The sequence below is a fragment of the Zonotrichia albicollis genome, unplaced genomic scaffold (assembly GCF_047830755.1).
Source record: "Zonotrichia albicollis isolate bZonAlb1 unplaced genomic scaffold, bZonAlb1.hap1 Scaffold_257, whole genome shotgun sequence".
Lineage (NCBI taxonomy): Eukaryota > Metazoa > Chordata > Aves > Passeriformes > Passerellidae > Zonotrichia > Zonotrichia albicollis.
The window spans coordinates 1,323,166-1,344,911 of NW_027428429.1; the positions used below are offsets into that span (position 1 = coordinate 1,323,166).

Consider the following 21,746-nt stretch of genomic DNA (forward strand, 5'->3'; position numbering starts at 1 on the left):
GCTAACGAATAGTAATACATATTTGGAGGTGCAAAACATAATTGATATACCAAAGTAACCAACTGTTATGAAGCATAGGAGGGGCTCCAGGGCTACCACCAACCATAACTCCCAGAGAAAAGAAAATTCTCGAAACTTGGGAGGAGAAGGGGGTGATTGACTGGGCCCAGGGAGGAGACAACTTTCACTTACAAGGGAAACCAGGGGAGGAGCAATTACATATCGGCAACTAAGAACAGCGAGGTTTCCATAGCAACCTAACTGACAGGGTAGCAGCGGTGGGAACTAACAGGGAAGGAAGAAACCATTTAATACAGAAAATGGGGGAGCAAACTGACAAACTTAAGAACACACTACAGCAACCATGGAATGGCTGTGACTGCCTCTGACCACAGGGCTCTTTAACATCCCGAGAAAGGCCTGGGAGATCTCCATGGGGCCCCTGTCTCTGCCTGTGGCATTCCAGCTCTGGAACAGCCTGGAGGCTCTTGGAAAGTCCCCATGGAACCTCTCTGAGGGCCTGTGACAAATCTGATCCTTAGCAGGCAACCATCACCAGCCCCCTGTTGTTCTGTTCAGTTTCCACAGCAACCATTACCAGGACCCTGTTGCTATGGTCAGTTTCCATGGCAGCCATCAGCAGCCCACTGTTGTTATGGTTGGTTCCCATAGCAACCATCCCCAGCCCCCTGTTGCTGTGCTCAGTCCCTCAGCAGCTCCATGGAGACCCCATGCCAGGGGTGGTTGCCAGGGAAACCAGCTCAGGCCTACAGCCAGAGCCCGTTGCCATGGCAACCATTGGCAGCCCCATCCCCAGGCTCATGGGATCCCAGAACCACAGAACTGGCTGAGCTGGGAGAGACCCATCAGGATCCTCCAGTCCAACTGCTGGCCCTGCACAGGACACCCCAACAATGCCAGCCTGGACCTGGCAGCGCTGTCCAAACACTGCTGCAGCTCAGAGAGCCCTGGAGCTGGGACCCTTCCCTGGGGAGCCTGGGCAGGGCCTCAGCAGCCTCTGGGCAAAAATCTTTTCCTGACATCCAACCTGAGCCTGCCCCGACTCAGCTGCAGCCGTTCCCTCCACTCCTGTCCCTGGGCACCAGAGGGAAGAGGTTCCCACAGCCCCAGCCAGGGACCCGCTCCCAAGGCCGTTGCCATGGCCACCAGGGCTGGGACCAGCTGGGATGCTCAGTTTCCGGGGCCCAGGGTTCAGGAATGGGATTCCCCAATTTCCTGCTCCTGCTAAAACCGCACTGCCCTCGCTGCCCTTCTGCCTCCCATGGAAAGCACAAAAGGCAAAGATCCCGGGCTGGGATAAGAACAATTTATTTGGAACAGCAACGAGATAAGGAACAAACAGAAACAGAAATAGTATTGATAATAGAAGGGATAAGAAAAACTGTTTACAGGGAAAACTAGTATATCAACAACAGGCTCTTCCTGGCCATGCATTTCCCCTGCCTGGAAAGGACACCCTTCTCCTCAGAGGGAGAGAGAGAGAGTCCCTTTCCTGCCCCTGGCAATGACCTGAGGTGGGAGTAAATGTAATGACATGGCCATGGCCAGACTCTCATGTTCTTCCATCCCACATCATGTCTTTGGCAAGGGCAGGTAAAGGGACAGGTGTCTTCCCAGATGGATGACAGGGAAAACGGATGACCAGGGCTCTTCCCAGTGTGGGCCCTCCTATGGGGGATGAAGCTGGAGTGGTGCTGGGATGAAGCTGTTCCTGCATTTGTGGCATTTGCAGGGTGTTTTGCGGAGAAAAGAAGAAACGTCACAACTTGTAAAAGTTGTAAAGCCCGGTATGCTTTATTACGACGCGCGCCGGACGCAAGACTCCCCAAAAGGGCATGCGTACCTTTGAAGATTTCAGACGTCTTTTTATCTCTCTTCTAAATGCATATGCATACAGTTTCACAATAAGTTCATACATATTCATCTTGCATGACACTTAGCACTAATTCTTCTTTATCGGAGGAATTCTTAGGTCGGGGGCAGATTGACCTCGTGGTTTTTCTGTTTTTCTTTCTCTGTCTCCTTGCTGTCTCTGGAACGCGGCCTCTCCTTCAGCTTTAGCTCCACAGACCCTTCACCTCTCCCAGACACTTCACCTAGTTCAGGATGGATCCTTACTCTGTCTCATTCCCCCCTTTCCTAGGAAATAAGTAAATTCTGTTACTTAAGGAAAATTTCTACGACAATAAGTGTCTTTTAATGTTTCACTATGTACGTTTGATAAAGAGGTTAGTACAGCTATTCGTTGTAGTATTCTCTAGTTCTAAATTAACAATGTAATAGATAATCTTAAGCTTATTTCAACTAATATTAGTAAAACTAGAATAGGGTGGCACAACTTATCAAAGATTCTATTTGCAGTTGGTGATCACTCAAAGATCACATCTCACCAGTGATTATCCGTATTTTATTCTTTGTAGAACTCTGGTTATTTCTTTCGTATCATGTTGGACAGTAATTAAGGTTTTCTTTCTACTTTCTCGGATTTCTTTTAAGACTTCTAATAGGTCTTGGTGCTTAATTAATTGTTTTACCAATGTAAGGTTCGCCCCGATAGGGGTAGGTGGTAGTCTGTGATACATTGTGTAATTGGCTGTAATCAGCTGGTGGGATGTTACTGGTACCAAATACGAAAAATCACACCCAATAATCTTAACAAAATTACAAATACAGAGATTAGAATGGTTTCTACTAGACAGAATAACATCATTGCTATCAATTTGTACAGCAGCACAAGCAGTTCTCAAACATACACCCTTTTCTAGTATATACGAGTACAGTTTTCTGGTCAGTGACTGGATGAATTTCAAAGTGGCAAGTACTCTGTTCAGTGTCTAAACACATCATGGGCATTAACAGTATTGCTTTCAAAATGAAACTCATTTGTTCTCTAGTAATGCAGGATTCTAAGTTTACTATCTGCCACTTTTCATTCATCTTTCGTGCCTACACTCTATGTTCTGAAGGATAGAGTGTTGTTTCTTCATGGTTTAATCTTAGGGCAATGATGGGATGGATAACATAAACAGTGGCATCACATATGGTAAGCACAAAGGCAGGGGCCACATTAGAAACAGGATCATAGGTCTCTGGCTTCTTCATACTTCTTTACTTTGGCAGTACTTTTGAAATCTGTCACTGGCTAGTTCTTAATGCTAATAGAGATTACTATAAAGGCTGCTTCAATTTTGTTAGGCTACCTGCTGCAGCAGCCAGTTTATTTATTAGTATTTCTGAATCAATTCCATTTAAAACTCTTAATCTTATCTCTAATATGCCAGTTAGATGTTTGTTATGGGGAACAGGAACTGCTTTCTGTCTATGATCATCCCTCCCTGCCAGAGGGATGTGCTGGGCTCATACTACAAATTCAGACACACTTCACAAGTGTATCTGACAGAGGTTTAGGTCATACTTGAGATAGATGTTTGTTCTGAAATATAGAGACTTCAGGGAATCTAACTTCTCCCTCTCCCTCCAAAGCACCTGATTTCTCAGATGTGTGGCAAGCAGGAATGTCTCTCTTGGTCACTCACTTTGTCCTTAGCTAAGATTAAGCTGTGGACTGTGTTCAGGGCAGAAGATAATGGAGGGGAAATCTTGAGAGAAGAGCTTAAATTCATTGCAGTGCCTCAGAAGAAACTGGAATCAGGTTTCTGCTATTTGAAACACTCAGCACAAAAGTGATGCTCAAAATCTTACAGCTTGCTGCTGAGCTCTGAGGGGGTCTCTCTCTCTACTTCTTTTAAGCAGAATCTAACTGCTTCAGACTGGGACAATCACTGATCTAAATCTCAGTAGGAAAAGGGATAGCTATAAATAAGGAAAATCACTTTCTTTGCTTGGGTTAGTTTACTACTTGCAGTTCAGCACTCTTTACTAGCCATTGCTTGGGGGTTCAGCTAACTAGCTTGGAAAATGACTTAAGGAAACTGATTTTTTGGTGCTGTTGTTCAGTCACATTCTTTACTACGTTAGGTCTAAGTTTGGAGTTTGGGTAGAGTCTGAACTAGTATGGGGTGTATAAGGCCTCGCTGTGGTAAAAAGTGCAGTGTCTACTTTGAATTCAAATGAAAGTCTGACAGTAACTTGAGCTCAAAGGCAGGTCACTTCTACAGGCTGTATCAGGGTGAAATTACACCAACAGTCTGATTCACTTAGGTCATCACAGACTTCCTGGTGTTCATATACACCAGGGGAGGTTCAGACACTAATTACATCTGGTCTCTCATAAGCTATCTTATTGATGACTAAGCACTTTACTTTGATTTCTTCTCTTCAGATTCTTTGAAGTGTTCACAGCTTTTGTTCTTGCTATTCTTACTCTTCACATACTTGATTCTCGTGGATTACTACAGTAGATATGTTTGATTTAAACCTTCTTTATTTCAGAAGGTTTTCTTATGGATCCAGTATACTGATTAAATGTCAGGGACTAAGGCCATTCAGCATTGCTTTGGGTAGAGGTACTCTCTAGTTCTAAAACTTCAGTTATAATTCTATACAAAACAATTTTGTACACTAAAGTATGAGCTACTCCCGACCGCAATATACTCATTTTGCTCGAATAAGTTTTAGTCTCAGTTCATTGTCTCTTGGTGTCACTCTTGAAGGGGCTTCTGGGCCTTCTTCACTCGAGAGTGATGGATCCAGGCATTCTGCTCTTTGATTTTGATTGCAGTGAAGGTGGTGAGAGGTATTTGCAGTGGTCTCTCCCACTGTGGTTCCGAAGTCTTCTCTGTAAGAGACTTAACATATACATCAACCCCAGGCTATCTAACTCTCTGCTCCGAGTTCCAGCCACAAGTTTCTCAATTACTCTGACCTGTTTGCTTAATGCCACCATGTAGGTGGACATTTTGGACATTCCTCTTGTATTCTATGGTCTTCTATAAGGCATTCTAAAAGGATTCAGCCTTCCTTTAGCTCAAAAGGTTTAGTTTGAATTTGCAATAGTGCTAGTGGAAGAGCTTCTTGCCCTAGTCTTATGATTTGCTGCTTAATCAAATGATTCATTCTCTCTCTCTGGCCGCTTGATTGGGGGCGGTATGGGGTGTGAAGTTCCTAATCTATGCTCAGATGGCTACTAATCTGTTGCACTATTTTGGAAATGAAAGGTGATTCTTTATCTGAGGATATTGTGGCTGGAACTCTGAAGCGTGGTATTATTTCTTGTAAAAATGATCTGGTCACCTCTTGAGCTTTGACAGTTCTGGTGGGCAAGGTTTCTGGCCACTCTGAACATGTATCTATTAATACTAGTAAATACTGATACCCCCCTTTCCTTGGGAGTTCTGAAAAGTTGATTTGCCACTGCTGTACAGGCCCATGGCCTCTCCCAGTCTGACCGAGTTTTGGCTCGGGGGTATTTTGAGGTTAGTTTGGAGGCAAGGATTACATTATCAGCTCACTTGAGTGATAGTGGCATATAGATTCTTGACAATGATACAACAGTCCTTTCAATTAGATGTGTGTTCTAGAAAGCCTGTGGGAATTACTACTTCAAAGTCAACACTTCATTCCAGTGCACTCTGTATCACTCGCAGCCTTGGTTATTTTGAGAAAGGAGCTACACTCTATAAAAGGCTTTAAGTAATTAGGCCCTAGTGTGTTTTCTAGTGCTCTTCTTTCACTAGTAACTACGAAAATGGGAAGGGATTACTAGCTCTCTTTCAATGGTAGCCCACCCCTTGCAGTTGTACATCTCTTTTGATTAGTATTATTGTATTATGGCTTACCTTCGAGGAAAATCTGTACTTCACTCTTTGCTGCTTTCTTTGCCTCTCTATCTGCTAGCTCATTTCTTTCTTCTAATTTTAAGCTCACTCTCTGGTGTGCCTTAAATATGCTTTTTCAGGTAGCTGAACTGCTTCTAGCAGCTGGATTGTCTCTTCTTTCCCTGTGAGGTCTGCAGTCTCTTCTCTTTCTGGATGGCTCTATGTGCATGCACAACTCTGAATGCCTTTTGCTGTTTCTAAGGCATGGGTCCATGCATTTATCTCAGCATCCTGTGCAGAGGTACCTGTTGGTAAGGGTCTAGACTCTATTACTTCTCTGCAGGTAGTCACTGTGAACTTTGCAATGTCGCTTTCTTGTCAGTGAACCAGGTCTCTGCATCGTCCGGAGGAGTGTCTTTTAGATCTGGGCGGCTAGAGTAGGTAGCTTCAGTGGTCTCTAGGCAATCATGGTGTACTGTTTCTCCTTGATTTTACTGAGAAAAGAAGCTGGGTTGACAATATTAGTCACCACTATCTCTCCATCATCTTGCTCTACTATGATGGCCTGGTATTTCAGAAACTTCTCTGGTGAAAACCAGTGGCCACTCTTTACTTCTAGTACTGCGGACACTGTGTGGGACACTAGCACAGTCGTTTTTGTCCCAGGGTAAACTTGTGTGCCTCTTGAATTTTCAGCACAACTGCTGCTACAGCTCTGAGGCAACTTGGCCATCTTTCGGCTGCTGCATCTAGTTGCTTAGAGAAGTAAGCAACTGCCCTCCGGTATGGACCTAAGTCTTGAGCCAGTATTCCCAGGGCAATTCTCTGCGTGGAAAAATAGAAAGAATGTTTTACTTACATCTGGAAGTTTCAAAGCTGGAGCCGACATGAGGGGACTCTCTAGCCGGTGAAAGGCCTGTGTGGCGTCTCTTGTCTGTTGGAGATCTCAGTTCCCATTGGCAATAAGAGCATAGAGGGGTCTGGTGAACAGTCCATAATTATGAACCTACAGCTGGCACTACTCTGCCATGCTTAAGAAGGTTTGGAGTTCTTTCGTTGTTTGTCTGGGGTTCAGGGTTTGGCAGAGGGCTTCCCTGCCTTAAAGTCTGCTGCTCAGCACTCACTTCTTATTCTAGGTAGATTACCTTCTGTTTCACTACCTGTGCCTCTTTCTTTGAGAATCTGCGTCCTTGGAGTTTTAGGAAATTCAAAAGGCTTACCGTCCAGGCTTCTCTCGCTTCCCTCGTCTGAGTGGCTACTAAAAGATCATCTATGTACTGCAACAGCTTCTTTTCCTCTTGTGGAGCTTCTTGGGACTCTGGGTCTTTGCAAGCTGTTCTCTAATCGGAGTGGAGAATTTTGAAGCTTTCAGGCACATGGACTATGTGAGCTTGTGTTTGAATGCAAAAATGTTCTGGCTGGCTTCGTGGATAGGGAGGCAAAAGAAGGCATCTCTTAGGCCTAAAACAGTGAACTAGGTTAGCTCAGGTGTTAAACAAGTTTAGTAAGGTCTATGGATTTGCTACTACAGGGTACAAATTCTGTGTTATCTTATTGACAGCCCTTAATCTAGTACTACCAGTTATTGGACTGATTCCTTCTTTACTTTCTTTTTGAGGGTACTACTCAGTTCTCACTGGTTGTGTTCTTTCATTAAGCTTGATGGGGGAGCATCTCATGGGGGGGCATCTTTCACTCTCCCTGGTGCAGCAGAGGCTCATACTCTTGAAAACACTTATTTACTTATTCTAATATCTCCTTACTAATGTCTTTCTTAATTTCAGTGTCTGTTAATATTGAGCCTAACATCTTTATATTATTTGCCTCCAGAGTAACCTTTCTCACTTGTGAATGTTTAGCAAATTGAGCGAATTGTACAGAAGCTTTTAGGTACACATAGTACACATGTTACTTTAAAGGTTTGCAAAAGTTTGCCTTCTCAGACTGGCCAGTTGTTCATTCCTCACACTACAACATAAACATTCTCTACAGGTACTAAAGCTTTATTTAAAACTGAACACATGACTCTTGTGCTGACAAAAATTCTTCCCTTTTGGGAAGGTTACCTTTACCCCTCTTCCCTTACCTTGGGAGGAAGCCTTTACAAATCATATGTACTCATTTTGCGAACTGTGATTGCTTCGCATTTCAGTGTGATAATCCTTGCCTGATTTCATATGTTGCTATCTTATGCTGCTTTCTCTTTGCCTTGTTTTCCTTTTCAAGGGCCAAGACCAGAGAGCGGTCTGATCTCACAGTCTCTTTGTCATTCTGGGTGATTTCTTAAAACAAAAGATATTTCAGCATACAAAAAATATCTCATTTATCTTCTTATTATAAAACAGTACTAACAGCAATGAAGCACTATAAATCGTTTTATTTTCTGAGCTGCTCTTACTGGCAACCTCTTCCCAGCGAGCCCCTCCCAAAAGGGGCTAATTTAGGAACCTGTTTGCTCTGGTCAGTTCTCATTATTTATTTCTCCTTGCCTTATCTCGCTTCCATTTGAACTTTTTTACAGACCTTCACAGTAGTTTCTCAGTTTTCTTCTTATACACACAGCTCCAGGTGGCAGGTATCAGATGTGATTCTCACACACAAGCTCTAAGACCTTAGGTTCTGAATCCGCTTGACTAGAAACCTTTAATTTACACTCGGGGCGTGTACCTTGACACTTATTGGAACAGCAAAACAGCAATACCAGTGTTTCTCATAAACACCGCACTGCAATAATACTTGCACATCCAGCTTTTGCCCACAGGCCATTCTCGTGTTCCCTGGGGAGACAGGGCAGCCAGAGCTGCCCCTGTGCCCAGGGCGCAGCCACTGTCACCTCACACAGCTTGCTAGCTTCTTGATGTACTAAAGGCTCCCTGAAATTGCTCACAAAGGCAGGCTATTCTGTTTGTTACAGAGAACTTTAAATCCCTACAGCAGATTGTTTCTAGTAAAGACTTACTGCAGTACCAACTGAAGTCTCATAAATCTCATAGGTCTCATTAACTAATTCATCTCATTCACCTCTTCTATATAAACTCTGTTTTACAAAATATCAGTCTTTTCTAGTTCTCTTCTTGCACAATCTAATTAAGCACTGTGTCTACTTACACTTGTTTTGCTGCTTTGCAAAAAGGCTGTGCTAGTCACAGCTGAAACTCTGATATGCTCACAGACACACACTCTCACTCCCCCCCCCCTCCCTTATCTCAAATTCACTAGAGCCAAGGCTTGAATTACTATGAGGGGGAGAATTCTTGGAATTCCTTTAACTCACTTTATCGAAGTTAAACATAAATCACCGTACTATAGTTCTCTTATGTAAAATGCTACTCTTGTTGCAACAAAATCTTAAAATCTCCACAAACACCACTATACAATCTGAGAATCAAATTACTACAATGCAGCGGAAGAAAATCACCACACAAAATCACTGGGAAAGGGCATATTTCTCAAAGTGCTCACTTTTCTCAACACAACACAGCACACCATAATTCGGCATTTACTCAAATCAATTTATCTTGGCCACAATCAAAATAACAGCACACAGTCTAGAGATCAAGTCTAAACATCTAAGGCAAAGGAACTCTCTGAGCTCATACTCACGGTTACAATGTACCAAATCTACACAAATCACTACATTAAACACGATAAATACCATCACTGACATTCCTCCACTCGCTTCTCCGCGGGGCACTTCTCTCCCTGCCCCCGCAGCCTGCTGCAGCCAGCGCCTCTGGCCTCACTCGGCTGCTTCAAACACGGGGAGTACTGACTCCCCCCGCACTGTAGGACACTGTAGATTTACTCTCTTTTATACACCATACACTTATCACCTGCACGATCACAAACACAGTGCACTGGCTACACACATTAACTATACAGCAACACAGTGTCCGGACATCACACACACACAAACAAAACACACACGGGCTCACCAGTTCTGCTCTGTCAGAACTATGAATCCCCAATACACACATACACGGGTTCAACCGGCTTACCCCCAAAGCCGCTAGCGGTCTGCTCTATCAGAACGATGAAGCCCGGCTCTAATACAGCTGCTCTATCAGCTGAACCCCGTCTCTAATACAGCTGCTCTATCAGCTGAACTCCATCTCTAATACAGCTGCTCTATCAGCTGAACCCATGAACCCAGATGTCTCTGGGTGATTTAATCCCTTTCTCTCCTTCCTCCCCCCTGGGGCCCCATAGTACATACTATCTTTCTCCGCAGGCCAGCGGGCCGTTGTCTGTCCTCGCAGGTGGCAAGTTGAGACAAGCGGAGCCCCACCAGGAAAAAAAAATCCTGGGGCGCGCCTTGGAGGTCCGTCTATCCCCCCTGCCCCCGCGGGGACAGAGAACTCCTGGCTTGGCTCGCCAAAATGTTTTGCGGAGAAAAGAAGAAACGTCACAACTTGTAAAAGTTGTAAAGCCCGGTATGCTTTATTACGACGCGCGCCGGACGCAAGACTCCCCAAAAGGGCATGCGTACCCCTGAGGATTTCAGACCTCCTTTTATCTCCCTTCCAAATGCATATGCATACAGTTTCACAATAAGTTCATACATATTCATCTTGCATGACACTTAGCACTAATTCTTCTTTATCGGAGGAATTCTTAGGTCGGGGGCAGATTGACCTCGTGGTTTTTCTGTTTTTCTTTCTCTGTCTCCTTGCTGTCTCTGGAACGCGGCCTCTCCTTCAGCTTTAGCTCCACAGACCCTTCACCTCTCCCAGACCCTTCACCTAGTTCAGGATGGATCCTTACTCTGTCTCAAGGGCTTCTCTTACCGGTGCTTCCATTGATGTCTGCTCAAGGCAGAGCTGCAGGTGAAGCTCTTCCCACACTGGGAACACTCGAAGGGCCTCTCCCCAGTGTGGATGCACCGGTGGGTGATGAGGTGGGACTTTTGCTTGAAGCCCTTCCCACAGTCAGGGCAGGGGAAGGGCCTCTCCTCTCTGTGAATCCGCTCATGCAGGAGGAGATTGGAGCTGGTCTGAAACCTCTTCCCACATGTGGGACACTGGTAGGGCCTCTCCCCAGTGTGGATGCGTTGGTGGGTAACAAGGGCGGAGCTGCAGCTGAAGCCCTTCCCACATTCCCCACACTCGTAGGGCCATTCCCCAGTGTGGATGCGCCGGTGGGTAATGAGGGTGGAGTTGTGCTTGAAACCCTTCCCACAGTCAGGGCAGCGGAAGGGCCTCTCCTCTGTGTGAATCTGCTCATGTAGATGGAGATTGGAGCTGCTCTGAAATCTCTTCCCACATGTGGGGCACTGGTAGGGCCTCTCCCCAGTGTGGATGCACCGGTGGGTGATGAGGTGGGACTTTTGCTTGAAGCCCTTCCCACAGTCAGGACAGGGGAAGGGCCTCTCCTCTCTGTGAATCCGCTCATGCAGGAGGAGATTGGAGCTGGTCTGAAACCTCTTCCCACATGTGGGACACTGGTAGGGCCTCTCCCCAGTGTGGATGCGTTGGTGGGTGATGAGGGCGGATCTGCGGCTGAAGCCCTTCCCACATTCCCCACACTCATAGGACCTCTCCCCAGTGTGGATGCGTTCGTGGCGGATCAGGGTGCTGCTCTGTCTGAAGCTCTTCCCACACTCCAAGCCCTTGTGGGGCTTCTCCTTATCAGGAAGCTGCTCCTGGGCCACCAGCTCGGAACTCTGGCTGAAGCTCTGTCCACCTTCCTGGCTCAGGGAGGGTCTTTCTTCCTCAGAGCACCCTGGGCTGGGTTTGGAGCCCCTCCTCATGTGGGATGTCTGAGGTTTTTCTTCCCTGTTGGATTCCTGTGCACTAGAATCACTCAAAACGGCCTCTTTCACAAGGTTCTGCCATTCAGATTTTTCCTCCCTGGTCTCCATCCTCAGTTCCTTCCCTGGGAAAGGAAGGACAAGGAAAGGATGGGATTTGCCTCCGTGCCACAGGGAAGGGGAAGGAGATCCCACCAGTGCATCCCCGGCAGGATGGTGTTGGCAGTGGGATTGTCCTGCATCTGTGGGCTGTGCTGGGCTGGGAGATGGAGCAGGAGAGACGGGGAAATAGGGACTGACTTCCTCCTCACCTGCCTGGTTATCCCAGGGATCCTTCGTCTTCCTCGCAGCCTCCTCCTCCATCCAGTCAAGATCTGGGAGTGGGAAATCCTGCTCTGGGAAGAAAACAAAGGGTGCGCACATTGTCTTTTGTACTGGTTTGAAGGCAAACCTGGGGGAGAGTGTACGTCAGAATACAATTTAATAAGAAAGTGAAGACCAAGGCAATGATACAGAAACCCTGCTTTAAACTCACAGAGTCGGGATATAACCTGACACCCTGTTGGTCAGGGTGGTGGCTGTTGGAGTGATCAACGTGATTCTGTCCAAGCAGTGATCCCGTAGAAGGGTCTGGTCTTCCTCTGGAGGTCCAGTGGAGATTATGGAGCTCTTGTCCTCTGGCAATCCAGCAGGCAAGCTACTCCTGGTGTTGCAAAGCTCAGCTTATATCCAGGCAGGAACGCTTGGTTCCTCCCCCTGGGCGGAGCATCCCACAATGGGATGATGGAATTTTATCAGTGCTGCAGTGACACTCAATGGCCCATTAGCAGAAGATATCTCCCCTCGAGGGCGTTATCAGGGGTGAGTCATGGAAGAGATAAAGAACCCTGCCCCACATGTTTATAGCAGATTAAGAAGATGGGGATTGAAAACATGCATTTGGTTACATCTTGCATGGCAACCTGAAACAGTGGGGTAATCCCTGCTCAGGGGGTGAACACCACCCCCCTTACCCAAACTGGCTCAGCTATAAAACCCCCACACACAGGGGACAATGTCACACTTGCCCTGCTCCAGGGGAGGTCTCTGTCCCTTGTCACTCTTCTCTTTCTTTCCATCTCTCTACCTCACATTTACTGTTCAAGAAAATCCATTTTGCATTTGGTATCGTTAGCACCTTAATTGGGGCAGAGGAATCTCTCTAACAATTTGCATAACCAGACTGTGACATTATTTTTGCACAGTGTGTATAGGTGCTGTTCTCTGACCCCAAGTGCCTTTGACAACATCATGACTCCCTCCACTGACGTGGTTGTGGTTCTCTCTGGAAGAACTCTTGGAAACTTGGGCACAGTCCCTCCTTCCTCCTGGGGAGCTTATGGAGCTTATAGAAATTTTATTTCTTTATGGGAGAAATGATGAGGAAAAGGGCTTTTATGAGTGGCCAGTGTAAAGAAAATAATTTGCTGTCTTTCCTTATAAAGTTGTTAAAATCACTGGAGGAAATGGAGCAAATCTTACCAGTGAGACTGACAAGGTTCAGTCACCCCACGGTGAGGAACGCAAGGCGGCTAAAAGTCCCAGAAGAAGCCCAGCTCAAGTTGATAAATTTCCGAATAAGTCCTGAATTCCCAGGTTGGGGACTTTACCAAATGTGAGAATCATTTTTCTCTTTATCCCTGTCACCTTTGTGACTGCTACACAGAGATTTCCATTCCTTTTAATAGTCTGTATTGGGCCAAATTTCCACTTTCCTTTTATCGGAACCTGCCAGCAGCTAAACTGGAGATGTGCAGGAAGCAATGAATATTGGAATTGCCACATCACTGCTTGGATTGTCAGTTTATTCATGTTTGGGATTTGTTTGTGTTGGAAAAGAAATGAAATTTAGCAAAATGTTTTATTATAGTTTAGTTATGAGTTTTGTGTGAATTGGTTTGTAAAAATAATTTTGTAGCCGTTGATATTATGTGATTGAGTTTTGTGTAACCCTGGCAAGTAGCTTTAGAAACCTAATAAACATTAAGCCAGGGTAGGAGAGTAAGAAGACTAACCGGTTTGGGGATAGCATACAATAGGACAGGTAGAAGATTTATGATTTTGCTCGTGAACTAGGGAATGTATTACAAGGGTCCGTAGTTTGGCGAAGGGCCACTGTTTCTTGGAGACTTTGCGAAGGGCCACTGTTTCTTGGAGACTTTGTTATGAATTGCTTGTGTATAAAAGGAAAACACCCATGTGTGAATTTTGGGGTTCTGTTTTTGGGGACGCTAGTCCGCAGGCCCCCGGGCCCTTCAATAAAGCGCCGCACAAAACTTATCCGAGTTTTGTGTCCTTTATCATTCGGGCAACAGTTTTCTGGCGACCGCGGCAGGACTCCGAGGGTTGCTGGGGCGGTTCGCGTCTCGATCCACTCCAAGCCGGCGCCGAGCACTTCTCGGAAGAGTCATCGGGTCGTGCCCGACCCCCCGCGCCTGTCGGACGACTGCAGAAGGTAAGCCCGAAGGCGCTTTATATTGGAAAAAGGTGATAATTAGATTTGGTTTGGTGGTTAATGGAAAAAGCCTAGGCTCCGGCCATAAGACGTCTATGGTACGCAGGTCCAGAATTCGCCTCCTATTGTTTTTTTCTTGAGGAAGGACGGCGAAAAGGTATATTGGTTTATTGGGATTAAAGGTGGAATAGAAAAAAAAAAAAAAAAATTAAAGGCTGTAATATGATGTCTTTTAAAACTTTTAAAACTTTGGTGCAGGCCAATGGAAAAATACCTGGAAATACGCCATTAGGTTGTATATTGAAAAGGTGGAAAGGCGAAGGCTTTTCTCAAGAGTTAGATAAGAGCAAAATGATAGATTATTGTAACCGTTGGTGGCCTGAATATGAGATTGGGGAAGTAGGATGGCCAGTGAATGGTACACTGGAATTGGAGATAATGGAATCTTTGATGCACTTTTTAAGGAGGAATGAGAAATGAGATGAAATAGCATATTTAGATTTGTTTTTCGTTTTATATCAGAAAGAAGAATGGCAAAAAGAGTGTGGTATTTTGGTTTTACAGATGAATGATGAGAGCGGGTGTGTTGGATGTAGAGAAAGAAAGGAGCGTGATTTGTATCCCCCGATTGAAGAAGATTTGTCCTATTTTGTAGCACCTCCGAGGGGTCCAGTTGTTCCTAATGTACCTTTTGCTCCTCCTGCTGACATAACTATAAAAAGGGCATCTAGTGAGAGTGACAGTGATACTGAAAAGAGTGAAAGTATTAAAAGGACTCCATTAGCAGAGCGGACTCGCCAAGGAAGGAAGGGGCAGAAGGGGCCACAGTTAATTGCACCGTTAAGGGAAGCTGTGGGACCACAGGGAGAAAGGATACTTATAAAGGTGCCTTTCTCTCCAGGGGACTTGGTAATATAGAAACAATCGGCTGGAAGTTACCGGGAAGATCCCGAAAGGGTAGCAAGGGTGGTTAAAATGGTGATAAAAACTCAGAATCCGGACTGGAATGATTTACAGGTATTATTGGATACTATAATGGATTCTACAGAAAAAGAGATGGTTATTAAAGCTATGAGAGAAAAGGCTCGTGAGGAGATTAGGTTGCGACAACTAGATGAAACAGTTGATGAATTGGTGCCAAGTGAGGAACCCAGGTGGGATCCAAACTCTACGGGAGGAATAAGGGCTGTAAAACGATATCAGGAATTGTTGGTGGAAGGAATTAGAACAGGAATACCTAAGACTATGAATTGGTCTAAGCTGTATTCGGTCAAGCAGGACAAGAATGAGTCTCCGTCTGCCTTTTTGGAACGGTTAAAAGACACGGCTCGGAAGTTTACTAATTTAGATGTAGAAGATCAATCAGGGAAACTTCAATTGGCATTATTGTTTTTAGGGCAATCACAAGAGGATATTAGGAAAAAGTTACAAAGGCTGGAAGGGGAGGATACTCGGAATTTGGATAAAATGTTGGAGGTAGCATGGAAGGTATACAAGAACAGGGAAAAAGAAACTGCAAAAAGACAACAAGCTAGTATTTTGGCTGTAATGCAACAGACAGGGGCAGGAGGAAAATTCATTAGGGGACGAGGTCGGGGAGGAGCTAATCGTGGACAGAGGGGGATGATGAGAGGTCGGAGAGGATTTGGGTTTGCACCTAACACGGAGATGTTAGATCCAAACCAGTGTGCATTTTGCCGACAATTGGGGCACTGGAAAAATGAATGCCCGGTTAGAGGGGAGAATATGGGGTTAGTTGGGAATACTCATGTGGGAAGATTTACGGGAGGACCAACAGAGGCAGCTCAAGCACTAGTTTTGGGAAATTATCGGAATCAAAGCTGACTAGACAAAGACCTGAGGGTAGTTTTAGAGATAGATGAGAAGGGTCAGGAATTTATGGTAGACACTGGAGCTACATATTCTGTACTTAATAGATTATTAGGACCTTTGAGTGACACAACTGTACAGGTGGTGGGGGCAACAGGGAAGCTAGAGGAACAACCATTTTTACAACCTTTAAATCTTAGGTTCGGGGGGAAAGAATTGGATCATCAATTTTTGTATATGCCAAATTGCCCCACACCCCTTCTTGGCAGAGACCTATTGTCCCGACTTAATGTGAAAATAATATTTGAAGGGGGAAGGGTGAAATTGGAGATACCTGAGGAACAAATAGCAAGCATTTTTGTGATTAAAGAAGTAGATGCCTCTCCTATTCCAGAAGAAATTGAGCAGGCTGTAGTACCCTGGGTGTGGGAGTCGGGAGTCCCCAGGAAATCTAAAGCTGCCCAGCCAGTAAAAGTAGAACTTAAAGAAGGGGCCCGACCAGTGAAGGTAAAGCAATACCCCTTGAAGCTTGAGGCAAAGAGAGGAGTAGCCCCGTTAATTAAACAATTTTTGGTTCAAGGAATATTACAGGAATGTGAATCGGAGTATAATACTCCAATTTTTCCAGTGAAAAAGCCTAATGGTAAATATCGTTTGGTACAGGACTTGAGAGCGATTAATGAAATAGTAAAGAACATACATCCAGTTGTTGCTAATCCTTATACATTGTTAACATCTGTATCGGAGGAGTTTAAATGGTTCTCTGTGATTGATCTTAAAGATGCTTTCTTCTGCATCCCACTGGCAGTAGAGAGTAGGAAATATTTTGCCTTCGAGTGGGAGAGTCCTGATTCTAGGAGAAAGAGGCAGCTTACGTGGACCAGACTGCCACAAGGGTTTAAACTCAGCCCCACTATTTTTGGAAATCAACTGGCCAAGGAGCTGGAAGAATAGAAGATAACCCAGGTAACAATATCTCCATCCTTGTATGTAGTCCTGCAGTACGTGGACGACATTTTTCTGGCCACTAAAGAAAGAGACATGTGTGTGGAATTAACAATTAAACTACTTAATATGCTTGGCCAAGCAGGGTATAAGGTCTCTAAGGAAAAAGCTCAATTGATCAAAAATAGTGTTATTTATCTCGGTTGTGAGATCACACAAGGGCAGAGACGTTTGGGAGTTAACCGAATAGAGGCAATATGTGCTATTCCTTTGCCTCGTAACCATCAGGAATTGAGATCTTTTCTAGGAATGGTGGGATGGTGTCGACTGTGGATCATGAACTTTGGTCTCCTAGCCAAGCCACTGTATGAGGCCTTGAAGCAGCATCAGTTGGAATGGACGACACAACAAAAGAAGGCCTTCCAGGAATTGAAGCAGGCACTAAAGGAGGCCCCAGCCCTAGGACTCCCTGACCTGACCAAGGAATTCCAGTTATATGTAAATGAGAGGCAAAAACTGGCATTGGGGGTCCTCACCCAGAAGGTGGGATCATGGAAGAGGCCAGTAGGATACTTCTCTAAACAACTGGATTTGGTAAGTTCCGGGTGGCCCTCGTGTTTACGAGCCGTGGCAGCAACAATAATCCTTATTCAGGAGGCCTGGAAATTGACTTTGGGGGCAAAAATGAAAGTGTTTGTTCCCCATATGGTCATGGCTGTTTTGGAGCAAAAGGGGGGTCACTGGCTATCATCAAGTCGAATGTTGCAATACCAGGCTATCCTGAGAGAACAGGATGATATTGAAATAAAGACTACTAACCATGTTAATCCAGCAGAGTTTTTACGCAGTGACCAGGAGGCTGGGGGACTGGTGCACGATTGCGTGGAGGTAATTGAACAAGTGTATGCCAGCAGACCCGACCTAAAGGATGAACCATTGGAAGACCCTGAATGGGAACTATACACTGATGGATCCAGTTTTGTTGAGAATGGGACTCGCTATGCTGGGTATGCAGTGGTAACATCGGATCAGGTAATAGAAGCAAAGGCTTTGTTACCTGGAACTTCAGCCCAGAAGAGCTCTGTACTTGAGCAAGGACAAAAGGGTTAATATCTGGACAGATTCTAAATATGCCTTTGGTGTGGTTCATGTGCATGGGGCGTTATGGAAAGAAAGGGGGCTTTTGAATTCACAGGGAACCAATATCAAGCACCGGGAGGAAGTGCTACAGCTACTGGATGCGGTACATAGTCCCAAAGCAGTTGCAGTAATGCATGTTAGAGGACATCAGAATGCAGAAGGAGAAGTTTACAGAGGAAATCGATTTGCTGATGTTACAGCATGGCAAGTGGCACGGGAAGTATGGACTCAAATGGCATTGGTACCAGTAAGAACAAATCCAGCTACCCCATACCTGAATCAGGAGCCCAAATATTCAATAGAAGATGGAAAACTAATAAACTTGCTAGGGGCACAGAGGAATCAGCTCGGGTGGTATGTTACGTCGATGGGACAAATAGTGGTACCGACTCGCATAATGAAATTTATTTTGGAATCAGAACATAATAAATGCCATTGGGGGGCAGAAGCATTGGTAAAATTTTTAAAGAATGAGATAATCTCTAATCAGATGTTAACAATGGCAAAAAGAGTTAATGCAATGTGCCCGGTATGTTTGAAAAATAATCCAGTAGTTAGGAGACAAATACAAATGGGAAAGTTGCAAATTGGGCCACAACCAGGAGATTATTGGCAAGTTGATTTTTCTGAATTGCCTAGGGCACAGGGATACAGATATTTGTTAGTGTACGTATGTACGTTTTCAGGGTGGCCAGAAGCTTTTCCGTGTAGAACTAATCAGGCTAAGGAGGTGGTAAAAACCTTGTTAAAAGAAATAATACCAAGATTTGGAGTACCCTTAGGATTGTCATCAGATAGGGGTCCACATTTTATAGCCGGGGTAGTGCAGGAATTAGCACGGATGTTAGACATAACCTGGAATTTGCATACTCCCTGGAGACCTCAGTCTAGTGGGCAGGTGGAAAGAATGAATCAAACTCTGAAAGGACAAATCAAAAAGATTTGCCAGGAAGCTAAACTGCACTGGCCTCAGGCTTTGCCTTTGGCCCTACTCAGGATTCGAATTAAACCGAGGGAAAAGGTAGGTGTAAGTCCATATGAGATACTATATGGCAAACCATATCATGCAACTGTATTAAAAGGGGAGGTACATGTGAGTGGGGATCAGGCAATTGCAGAATATGTTATGTCACTTAATAAAATCTTGAATTCTTTAAGAAATATGTTACAGTGGAATAAACCGCTCACGCTGGAGAACTCTGTCCACGACATCCAGCCTGGGGACCAAGTGTACGTCAAGAAGTGGATTACAGATCCGCTACGGGAATCATGGAGCGGACCCCACCAGGTGATGATGACGACCTACACGGCGGTGAAGGTCCAGGGGATGGACGCTTGGATCCATTACACCAGGGTAAAGAAGGCACCGTTCCAATGGGAAACCCAGATAGTGTCTCCAACCCGGATGATGTTCCGCGCAAAGCCGCCTTCTTAATTATATTGCTGCTAGTAATCATGAGACTGGTACCCGTTCAAGGGTCTATTTTAGTACAGGCTAAAGAAACAAAGGTTACAGCCATGGAAGGGATGGATGTTCAATTAACTTGTGTTATGTTTCACAGCCATAAAGTTGAGGCCAGTGAAGTTATTGCAATATGGCAACGGGGGGCTGAAAGAAGCTGAGGCAAGACAGAAGTCAGTTGGGATCAGGATAAACAACAAGGAAACACGGTACTGAATCTTACTAAGGTAACCACAAACGATACGGGAGAATATACATGTTTGGTCAAAATACGGGATAGTTTTGATTACAAAAGAATGAGTATGAGTGTTTTGCCATGGACAAGGGATCGTGCTGGGAGGAAGCAAAATAGGGAACTGACCTGGGACAGAGTAGAGGACGGGACGAGCTGGTGGGAGAAGGGAGGCAAAGGTTGTGGGTGGTTGAATGTCACTAATCCTAGAATAGGGAATGCATGGTGGAGGCATGACAGAATGATGTCATCCTCACAGAGACACGGTGGAAGGAGAAGACGGGAGGCAAATGATACAATAGAACGAAATGCTGAGCAGGAAAACCTAGTGGTAGGATTAATTAGAGATTTTGGGATCATGCAGAACGTGACTAAAATAACAGCTTGTCTGCCATTACCACAGGCTGCAGGTGAACCAATTCCCTGGGGAATAATACCGGTAACCAAAATGCCTGAATCATTCAAGAATGTTTCATGGTCCTGCCAGTCAGTTCCTAAACAAGTAGAAGTATGGAGGGATTTGTGCATGACCATTCGGGCTATGACTAAAGAGGAATGTGAAATGAAACCAAATCATTTTAGTTAGATTCAAAATACCAGGAGGTGTTTGACTGCAACCCTAGTAGATGAGCCATGCAATACAGTACGAATAAGAACAAAATCCCAACGAAATGAGATGAGTTGTCAGAATATCACACAAAATTTTGATACCTAGAAAAGTTAGAAGACATTGTGGGGACCCAGTGTTTTGGAACACTATAGTTACCTTGGGGAAGTACAATGGTGCATCCAATAGTCAGGGGTAAAGAATCAGTCACATTATAGGGCCATCATCACGTCTACATCTTCCCGAGAGTTCAGACCACAGAAAGAAGATTGGAATTGTACTGAAGTTTTTACATGTGATACACCGGAAGACCGAATTAGATTGGTACCGGTGAAAATGGCATTAAAATGGAGATGTGAGTGTAGGGAGTATAATCACACAGTTAGCAGAGAGTCCATGGATGGACCTATAGATTGCAGATATACTACAGTGCACAGTCCTGGAAATCTAGTCTGAGTGTTGGGACACGGACAGTGGACCACACATTTATCTTTAGATAGATCAGTAACACAAATTACCCTAGGAGTTCCCACATTGTGTCCATACTGGAAGCAGAATAGATTGATTCAAAGGAAAGGACTCAAAAAGAGAGAAGAATCCCTAGAGGAGCAGTGGCATGAACCTGGCACAGGAGTACAATTTGAGTGGATATTAGAGTCATTATTCCCTCCGATAGCAACATATCGAAATAGGGAAATGCTCAACAACTTGTTAGCACAGACAGAAAGATTGGCAGCAGCTACTAAGAAGGGATTTAAAGATCTAAATTTGCAATTGCAAGCTACATCAAGAATGACCTTACAAAACAGAATGGCATTAGATTTGCTACTGTTAAAAGAACATAGAGTTTGTGGTTACCTGAGTAGGAGAGTAGATCATTGCTGTGTACACATTCCAAATGTTACACTTGAAGTAGAGAAAGATATTTCCCAATTGGCAGAAGTAGAAACAAAAACCAAGGAAATTGAAAGGGAAGCACAGCATAATTGGATAGGAGCAGTATTTGATTCTTTGGGGCTTCACCTGTCTGGCTAGATTACTTCCGTTATACAGTATGTACTAATGCTTTTGGTATTTTTAGTGACTATATGGATTATATATAGATGTCTTTTAGGTGTGATTGAAAAGGAAAAGAAGCGATCTATCCGGTTGCTGAAGGTGATGACCCGTGAGCGGCAGAACGAAGAACATCCCCCACCTTGCTATGAAGATGTTACTGTCAATACCGTTGGTTGAGCATCCTTGCAGCAAGACTGAAGGATGCTCAAAAGGAGAGAAATGTTGGAAAAGAAATGAAATTTAGCAAAATGTTTTATTATAGTTTAGTTATGAGTTTTGTGTGAATTGGTTTGTAAAAATAATTTTGTAGCCGTTGATATTATGTGATTGAGTTTTGTGTAACCCTGGCAAGTAGCTTTAGAAACCTAACAAACATTAAGCCAGGGTAGGAGAGTAAGAAGACTAACCGGTTTGGGGATAGCATACAATAGGACAGGTAGAAGATTTATGATTTTGCTCGTGAACTAGGGAATGTATTACAAGGGTCCGT

General features: G+C 44.6%; 1 protein-coding gene across 1 annotated transcript in view; it reads right to left on the reverse strand.

Moving 5' to 3' along the window:
* Positions 1-10,521: 10,521 nt before the first annotated feature.
* Positions 10,522-21,746, reverse strand: part of LOC141727877 (uncharacterized) — a 52,395-nt gene continuing 41,170 nt past the window's right edge. The window contains exon 3 of the mRNA XM_074534162.1: positions 10,522-11,361. Coding sequence (XP_074390263.1) covers positions 10,522-11,361 — 840 coding nt within the window. The remainder of the gene's footprint in view (positions 11,362-21,746) is intronic.